Below are 10,000 nucleotides of genomic sequence, written 5' to 3' on the forward strand. Positions count from 1 at the left end.
GAGAGAAACAGATGAGGTAATATTGAGATGTCTAAACATTTAATAAAAAACTGAGTATGATTTGTGATTTAATGAGATCTCTCCTTTAACACCGTAGGAGACATTTGGTCCGTATAGAAATCTGAGAAGCAGGAGATTTAAGACTTAATCTGACATTTAATCTCTTTGTTGTCTTGGAGAAACGAAGGAGATCTCTTGTTAGATTTTCTTCAAGGAGGGAAATTCGTGTTTTAGTGTACGTCTGTCATAGTGGTTTACTTTTGTTTCTAGTTCATAAAAATGGTGGTGCCTTTTCATTTTTGATGGAAATAAACATTGTGGATAATAGCACTGTCTATCCAAATTGCTGCTCTTTTTTTCAACTGAAACAATTGGATTTTGATAGAAAGAATGAACCCAACCCTTAAAACTATCCAGTTTTTTGTATTATTATTATTTCAGACTGTGTTTGTGAATATATACTGACATACATTTAACAGTGTAATTCCTCTTGTTGAGCAAGAAATACTGAGACAAGTCAGGAGAGATTTGATGAATTGCCAACAGTTGCATATTTACTTTACATCTCCATGTAGGAAAACAGATTTCCGCCGCAAGTGAAAATAGTCACTTAGACAAGAGTCATGTTGTTTGCTCAGACTAATTGAGTTACTGATTAGCTATATGGTGGAGCAATAAGCCATGGCGTAGATGTGATTAGCATGCAGTCGAGACTCCTCTGCTTTAACGAGGGATTGCGGCGTCTGTTCTCCGACTGCCGGAGCTTCCTGGCGGTTGCCGAGGCTCTGAGAGTCCTCCCACGCTCGGGACCAGGTTGAGACCCACGGGGGCCGAGCAGGTAACATATGGCCTCGCTGGGATGTCCGTGTCGCCGGGGGGGGGGCAACGCAGGGGGGTTCAGACACGAGGTGCCGAGCGTGGCTAATTATCATGCAGCAAGGATTCTTCTTTCGGTTGCGCCAGACAGTGGAAAACCGCCGGAGGATTCGTAACCGCCCAGGTTACCACTGCTGTGGCTTCTCCTTGGTTGACATCTAAGATGTTCACTGGAGCAGTGAAGTGAATCTCATTTGCCTTCTGTTCTTAGATTAGTGCACTGACACACTCGACCAACTGTACCATGGGTGTTTGGTTGTGTCGGGGACCACTGAGTGACCTCTCAGTGACCTCTGCACAGAGCAGCAGGGGTTTGTGTTTACTGGCGGGGCCCTCGAGAGACAAAACAATGCTGATGTCATTTGATGTTACGTTAGATTGATCTCCAGGTCAACTCCCACTGGCCTTGTGATATAAAAAAAAGCAATTAAAAGTCTGCTTGTAGGCTTTGGGCGTAATCGTTTGGGTTACGTTGACGATGCAAGTCACAGACTTTCAAAGTGGCACTTTGCAGAATAATGTGTGCAGCAATGATAACGCCTGTTACTCAGCCACCTGTTCAAGTGCCAAACAGCATGACCTTGCAGAGTCTATTTAGCAGCGCAAAGACTTCTCAGATCATGTCCACCGGTAAACAACTCATTAATCCGCTCACACTGTTTTAGGTGTCTGCCTCAAGTTGAAATGGTTACAATCAAGTTAAATCGCAGGCCGGGGTGAGACTAATTGCCCAGCTCAGTGGTAATGTCCCAGTTGGTTGCTGTGAGTAAAGTAGTCATAAACCCAAGGCATTGCTGACAGTGGCGTTGGTAAAGTGATCTGGGTGGGACATTTTTTTCAAGTCTTCGCTATGAAAAATGAGCCCATTAGCGCTGCAGATTCTGGGCAGTGCACCAGGGATGTGTAAGCACATTTGGGTCTCTTAGCAGCAGCCCCAGAGCACTGTTCTCCACAGCGCTGTCAAAACCCTCTCCGCTCCGGTACCCATACAAACTCATTTGTCCTCTCTTCAGTTCATTTGTAAGTTCACTTTTGTATTCACACAGATGTGTGATTTGTAGCTGCAGATGGTATTGTTTTTCTTACTTTTTTTTTGTTGCATCATTGTTTCTGATGAGCTCCACAAGCCCCGAGTTATGTGTTATTTGGTTTTCATTGTGTTAATGCCAACTGGAGCGTATTCATACTGCGTCTGCGTGACTTATGTGTGGATGTTGATGCTGATGATGACTCCGGGGTAGGTGGTGCTGGTGGTTATGTGTTTTGGTATTTGCCTGCCATATAACTCCACGCTCCACACTATCCTATCCAGTGAACATCACTGTCAATGTCAGGAAGCTCACATCAGCCGCAGTGCAGTTTGCTTTACAAAGGTTTTGATGAGCGCGAGCGTGTTGCGTTTTCTCTCTTTTTCTCTCCTGCTGTGCCTGTCTGTGTTTTGTTGGTGGGAGCGGAGACATTAAGGCCCTTCCACTCAGGAGTTCCCCCCGGATGGGCTCCGACTGAACGGATGTGTCTGTAATTCGGTCCATTTTCAGTATGTCAATAGCCGCAATTTGAGTGCACTAATGGCGCAACACTGCGAGAAAAGCTGAATGAAAGTCAATATGCCCCCCCTCACACCAATGTTAACCTTTAACCTATCTACCCGTCTGTCTGTTTCCCTGCAGCGTGCCGTGGCCATGTATGATGGGGCGCGGGTGCCTTCCCCTCAGGACAGCGCTAATGGTTTCCCCCAGCAACCGGGGGCCTCGACGGTGCGGCCCAAATCCGACCAGGAGCCCGAGGCGGAGGAGCAGGAGGAGGACGCGGTGCGAACGGAGCCCGTGCTGGTGAAGAAGGCCCACCGCGAGATCCTGGATCACGAGCGCAAGCGCAGGGTGGAGCTGAAATGCATGGAGCTGCAGGAGATGATGGAGGAGCAAGGGTGAGACTGCAGTGAGAGAGGGAGGAAAGATGGAAGGATAGAGAAAGAGAGAAAAAGGGGAGAGAGGGGTGAGGTATTGAATGTTAAGTTGTTACCTCTTTAGTTAGATAATATGATATTGTTTTGTGTGGCGTTGACAAACAGGCGAGCTCGCCAACATTCTCCCTCAAACAACAGGAGTGGCCGAGTGGTGATAAACAATCTGTCTGAGATTTTGAAATGTTTCTGCCCACACAGTAGGCAGGCAGCTAATACTGTCGCAACGTTTGACATTAAAGCCTTGTTAGTTGTAGGTTAGTGTTTTTCATAAGCGTGGGACATGCTCCGGTGTTTTTTTTTAGTGTGGATTTATTTGGTGCTCATTATAGCTCTTCTGCTTTTATGAGCGCCAACAAAGACACAGTTTCTCCCCGAGAGATATAACCGCAACGAGAGACAGTCACTGAAGGACACTGCCTCTGCCTTTGCCTCTGCCTCTCCCTCTCCCTTCTACCTCCTTCATTAGCATTTTCTCCCGTAACGCTAAATCGGTGGATGCTGCTGCGGCTCTAGCGGATTTGCGCCGTGACTGGCATCTGCGCTAATCCCCGTAGCTCGCGGACATGGACGGGCGCTGATCCGTTCAGGCTCCGAGCTGAGCGACTAAAGTGTGTTTGAGGGGAAACCGGAGGCTAGCGGTGACGCTAATTAATGACGAGCCATGTGACCTTGTGTCGGCGCTGAGCTGCAGTCCCACGTTGCAGCGGGCGAGAGAAAATCGTAAACAAAAACAGTATCAGTTGAACTGAACACAATACCAAGGCACCGATGTCCGTTTCAATTTTAATCGCACTGACTACTGAGGTTAAAGAATCCCACATGCATGACTCAGTGAACAATATGTATTGCACTGTGTTATGGTGTGAATAATTATGTATAAGTATCCATGGTTCTGTATCCTTAAAGAGATAAGTCTAGTTGTTTTCCCTTTTTTAGGTAACTCTTCTTCTTTCTATATAGCCTGTTCCCTGCAGCACATTCCACATAGGTCGACGTCCACATCCTTCTTTGCACATCTGTCTCTCTCCCACCCCTGCTGCAGTTGGTCTGGCCTGATCCTTAACCTCCTCACTGTCCTCTGTGGGTCTGGAATAGGAGGATGCTTCTTCATGAATAACTCTACTGCCTGCTGCCTTTGACGGCTCCGGAGTGGACCTGCTCCCATTAGTTCTCTGCAGTAATGGCCACCAGATTGATGGATCTGATAGCAGCCTGGTTGTGGAGATGCGGAGGCCAGCACTGCCATCTGCTAGGGCGGTTTCTTGCGTGCCGGCTAATTGCCCCCTTGGTTTGAGGGTGATGTAACGGCACCACATGTCCAGTGCAGGACGGCGGTGGAGGCCGGGGTGTCCGGTAATGATGATAGAGAGAGAGAGAGAAAGAGAGGTGGATGTGGAGACTGAGTCATGGTGAGTTATTGGCCTGTGAGATTGAGGAGAACAGACAGACCCTTGATACCCAGGAGGGGGTCTCAGGACATTGTAGTTGTGGGGGGACTCAACTTGGAAGCAGGTCAGAAGCATGTAGCGATAAGTTGGTTGTTTGTCTAACCTGGCAATTTAAACTGCCAGAGAAAGGCCCTCCGATAATAGATGGAGTAGGCCAGAAGGTTTAAGGGATCTGTGTTTGGGGCAGGGGGGTGAAAGGCATTAGCATGAATTAAAAGGAAAGCTGGAGGCTTTTTTCCATCTGCTGTGGATTTAACGCTTCATGCCGGTCCTGAGGCTGTGCTCGTTCAGAGGGACGGGCAGACAGGGCGCCCCAACACAGAGCAGTCAGCGTGGAAATCTTTTGTTCACAAAAAAACTAAAATACTGTATATATGCGAGCCAGACAGAAAGATTATGCGGTGAAACGCCCCCCCTGGACCATATTTGTTGAATTATAAATTCATGCACATCTCTCACCCCCTCATAGCCACAAAACAGACATATACACAGACAGACAGAGAGAGAGAGAGAGAGAGAGAGAGAGAAAGAAAGGGAGTAAGAAAGAGAAAGGGGGAGGAGAGGGAGAGCAGACAAGCACAAAAGCGTGCACACACCGAGAACAGAAAGACACACACACCAAGTGAACAGCAATGAAACCCCACTCTAAAAAAAACAAACTTCAGTGAGACAGAATGGGGTAATTGTCCACCAAGAGCACCGTAGCCTCGACCAGGGAGCCAATTAGAGGAACAGCAATTGTAGCAATCTGCTTGTTAAGCTCCGCTGAGCCTGGCAGCCAACGAGCCCCCTTCCCTGACCCCACAGCGCATCCTCCTTCTGCAGGTTCGCCTCGATCCACGACACGAGTCACTCTGAAGAAGGGGACTGGCTGGATGAAAGAGTCTGTGCTGTCCCTCTCCATTACAGGGTGTCCTTTTGGAGAGAGCGGGGGAAGAGAGGGTAGAGCAGAGAGGGCTAAAGAAATGAGTAAGCGCCTATTAGAAACAGCATTGGGGCTCAGCACGGTGGCGTAGGACTGCTCCTGTTAGCCTACGCACACGGCGTATTGAAAGAGCAGCATTGACATGTACGTAGCGTTTCTCAACCCATTTGAGAAGTGCTCAAGGTGCCTCGCAGTTAATGCCTCATATTAACCTACATACGGAAGAAGCTCCACATACGGAGTCACTGCCGCCTCCTCAGTTAAAAAGACTGGAGGAGTAAGAGTTCCATCTCCATCCAGAATGTGTAAAGCACATGAGCTGAGTTCGGTCCACTGCCTCTGGTATGGTTAAGCACTTACTGAAGAATGATCTGATACAGGCTACGAGTCCCTTCTAACCGAGAACCCTTTTGCACTTTTCATTTCTTATTTTTTATCAGGCAGACTTAGTCAGTAGCAGACATCTTCATTCCCTGATGCCTCTCCATTGCCTCGAAGTGCTCTAGTACTGCACCCAATCTCTGCTCTCTCTCTTTCTCTAGTCCTGCACCCAATCTCTGCTCTCTCTCTTTCTCTAGTCCTGCGCCCAATCTCTGCTCTCTCTCTTTTTCTCCTCTTCAAGCGTTCTCTCTCTCTCTTGTAGCTTCGCTGCATTATTCAGCCAAAGCCCTTTTTCAGTTACAGCTTTACAATTCAGCCGTTTCACAGACGTTGCCCCCTTTACATATATTTACACGCCACGAGGCGTAAACAAGTTTCAAGTGACTTTCATTCGTCCCCCCGGGGGCCTCTCTTTTGAACTAGCGCCGTTTCCTTTGCCACATGCAAACGGCATTCGTGCAAAATGCAGCAGGCGACGCACACACATAGACACACACACACACACACACACACACACACACACACACACACACACACACACACACACTATTGCAAGAGGCTGTGCACAAGCATTGTATTATTAAAAGGGGTTAATCAGAAGTGGCATCTTGCTGATCAATGGCCCATCCCCGCTGGAGAGGAAGGAGGGCGCGGGACGCTTAACGGCCCAGAGGCGAGTGTTAATGGAGGCTGTCTCTGACTTTTCAGTGTTGTCTAATTGGTGCAATCAGTCCGTGAAATCGGGATAGTCTGTCATGGCTGACGTGGGGGGGATGCGGAGGGACCCGGGGCGATCTGGTGTGTGTGTGTGTGTGCAGGTGCTTATATAAGAGAGAGAGAAAGAGACACTATGTATGTGAAGTGTAATTGTTTTTTGTGTGTGTGTGTGTGTGTGTGTGTGTGTGTATGTGTGTGTGTGTGTGTGTGTGTGTTACAGTACCATGGTCAGGAACCAAGTTGCTAAACTTGCTGCTGATGCTGCAGTGTCATTATTTAGCATGGGGCCAGGGCAGGGCGAACTCAAAGTGAGCTGCGCTGACGCTCCAGGTGCTTATTCGACTCCCTGCAAATGTGCTGAGTCCTGCCTTCTTCGCATTGCCCTCCATTAATATGCATTCAGCCCTCAAACAGAAAGGCCATCGGTCTGGGGTGAAACCCCTAAACACTGACCATAGCACTTTCCCCCATGCCACTGCCCCCCACCCCACCTCGGATAAATGTGCAGGGAGATGCAGTTGTGCCTAGCCGTTAGCCTGTCACATAGGCAATCAATACTCTGCCAGCTGCTCATACATCTGCAGTGTTAATGGGTTCAGTTTCCAAAATTAATTTTCAATTCCTCATCTGAGGGAACATGCGTTTCTGGTGATAATTTGTCAGGCCTCCTTGGAGAAAAGACTCTGAATTAGTCTCAAGCTGGGGCATCCAACTACAGAAATCAGTCAGTGGAGGCAGTGGTCATGGGTGGTTTAAGGTCAGGCCTCTGAGTTTTATACTGAAGAATCTGAAATGGGATTTCAGGTCGGCTAGCGGATGTGTTTAATATCCACGTTCACGGCTTACGCTGGAAGGAAAGAAAACAGGGGCTTAGTTTGAGCCCCTTGTGGCTCTGTTAGCCTTTCTCCTGATGGTTTGCAGCTAGCCAGCTATCTCTTATAGCACAGAGCGCTAATCTCTGTTTGTTCACCTCGCATTCAGTTAACCACAAAAGACGGCGCCCGTCGAGGGAGTCCTGAACCATGCCAACTCTGGCTTGTCCCCAGGTAACTGCAGAAGCCTCCGACCAGCAGGCCGACCCAGCCTCTCGCCCACGGGATCCAGTGTCAGAGAGCTGGGCTCTCTCTGGTTCGTGGGTGATATTTACAAAGGTCCTTACCAGGGTTTCCATGGCTTTGATGATCCTTTGACTCTGTGGTTCAGCGGATCTCAGAGATAAGAGTCAAAGCTCATGGATGTGGCTGTGGGGTCATTTTCATTCACCACACAGCAGCTATCATAGCTGTGCCATCTTGTAGACAGTGAAGACAGTCCTCCATTTTATATATCCAGCTCTGAAAAGTGAACAGTTTATCTGATATTTAACAGCAATGTAACAATATGTTAGAGTGATTGTGGGTTCCTCTTGAAATAATAACAGATATAACCAGTGGGAACCCATAAGATGACTAGACAGTGGAGGTCAATAGAGCCTCCATTTCTATACCATCTCACTGTGTGTCACATCACAGAATCGAACAGAAAAAAGCGCATTTAGGGAATCCGTACCCACGGCTCATTAGTGTAGACCCGTGTAGTGTACTGTGGGCATTGTGCTTAGTGTGACCAGGTGGACAGCTTTGGTTTGGACTGCACAGCATTTTCACTCTTTGTCCCGCATCCCACATATTGAGATAAGGTCCCGCATCTTCATTGCTCATTTGTTTTATTAATTGTCATAAATAAGAACACATGTGTGCGTTCTTTTCCCCGCCACGGTGGTGCTTGGGGGGGGCTTATGCCATGGCGGTGTAGTCTCTACTCTATGTAATAGTGCTGTGTCAAAAGCAGAAACCTGGCTCATACAAATGCAACATAGCCAAGCTTTTTCCAAAGGCCTGGCTTTCATCCAGTGGCTGAGAAGAGAATCGACTCGAGGGCAAAGTATAGGTGGTTACGAGCCAAAAAGCAGAATAAAATGTGTCTTTATTCCGTTAGAGATAGACATTATATGAAAGGTTTAGGATACCTCTCAGAATTGGTAACATGTTCCACATTGTCCCACACAGACTTACTATCCTTCTCACATTTGGTCTGTCTGCATCTGGTCGCCCCACAGGGGCTCAGCGTGTTAGGCTGTAGATGAAAAATAATGTCTGGCTGCGCATGGCTCCGTGGTCTTGGGGACAGCTGCTCCAGCTTGAAATTGCATTACAGCAGGGGCACAGGGTGTCGTACTGGGGCCCGTCAGCTCCGTGTGGGTATGCCAGAGCCCGCTAATCTTATTTTTCTGGGCTGCTGTGCTGATGGCTGATGGCTCGCTGTGTCGATGAATGGGGGGAGAACCCTGTTTAATATCCAAAGGCAAACAGGCGCCGGAGCGAGCCTATTTCCACGGCACATTTATATGCAAAGTTATATGCACAGTACATTTATGGCACATTTTTGAGGAGGGATTTAATTGCCATCCACTGTGCAGAGGGGAAAAAGAACGAGGGAGAGAGAGATACTTTCAGCACCATGGGCCAACGGACAGCTCCGAGCAGACAGCTGGGTGGTGTGGCCGGTGAAATAAATTATCTGCATTTAAATGATACTCATGTAACTGAAATGAGAGATGTTATAGGCCAGAATAGAAATAGGACGTTTTGTCATGCTAAATGACGCATTCGAAATTTCATTGCGGCTATATATTATTTTCCCTCAATTTAACAAGATATTCATCAGATATGAATTATATTAATATAATGAGTGTCATTAAAGGCCCTCTTAGATCTGACTTAAGTACACTATTTAGTTACAGAGGTACATGCTTCACAGGTCCATAAGCAGAGACAGTGACTCTCTAACCACACAGAGGCCTTTATTTAAACAGTTATTTTCAGCAGCCATAGTTCTCCCCTGGATATAAGCTGTGTCTGACCTTGAACGTGTGCCCTACCCTCCCACCTGTTCTCAGATCAGCCAGCGGTGTGCTCTGGCACCCCTCCAGCAGACAAACTGCCGGGACGTCATGACTCCAAATCAGTCTGTTGCTGCTGCCCTGCGCTGTTGAAGTTAAAGGGATGACGATGCTTTGTGTGTCTACTGTGTTCTGTACTTCACTGAGAAACTGAGTGTCTGAGAAACTGTTTTTGGCTGCTCACACCTCTGTTCCTTTATCTGATGCCACCACAGGTACTCTGTAGTGTGAAGCGCAACCACGTCTTCTTTTGACAAGCCCTCAGAAAGGCTTAATTGTGCTCTCTAGGGAACCTGTACCATAACCTGATGTGTTGTGGCTGCAATAAAAAAGAAGGTAGAGAGGAAGTTGTGTGCCTGTGCCTGTGTGTGTGTGTGTGTGTGTGTGTGTGTGTGTGTGTGTGTGTGTGTGTGTGTGCCTGTGTGTGTGTGTGTGTGTGCCTGTGTGTGTGTGTGTGTGTGTGTGTTTGTGTGTGTGTGTGTGTGTGTTTGCATTGAAAGGGTAGGGTGCATTCTCAAACCTCAGCTATCAGCTCCAGCAGTGACATCTCATTTACGCGGCGCGCTGGAGAAACAGGCTGCACATATGTTTCAGCCCCGCATCCCGACCCGCTCCCAGTCACGGCGCTAAACCAACACGCCACGGTCGTCACACCGCTTCCTCTTCCCCGGCAAAATAGCATGGGCCGACACGCCTCGCGCGCAAACGGCTGTGTGTTTTGATGGACGGCGATTAGTCTGGCGGAG

The 10,000-nt window shown here is 48.1% G+C and overlaps 1 protein-coding gene across 1 annotated transcript in view; it reads left to right on the top strand.

Moving 5' to 3' along the window:
• The window catches only part of LOC116221520 (serine/arginine repetitive matrix protein 3-like), a 39,439-nt gene that overhangs the window by 22,542 nt on the left and 6,897 nt on the right, over positions 1-10,000 (top strand). The window contains exon 2 of the mRNA XM_031572414.2: positions 2,547-2,803. Coding sequence (XP_031428274.1) covers positions 2,559-2,803 — 245 coding nt within the window. The 5' untranslated portion in view covers positions 2,547-2,558. The remainder of the gene's footprint in view (positions 1-2,546; positions 2,804-10,000) is intronic.

This window comes from Clupea harengus, chromosome 8 (genome assembly GCF_900700415.2).
Source record: "Clupea harengus chromosome 8, Ch_v2.0.2, whole genome shotgun sequence".
Lineage (NCBI taxonomy): Eukaryota > Metazoa > Chordata > Actinopteri > Clupeiformes > Clupeidae > Clupea > Clupea harengus.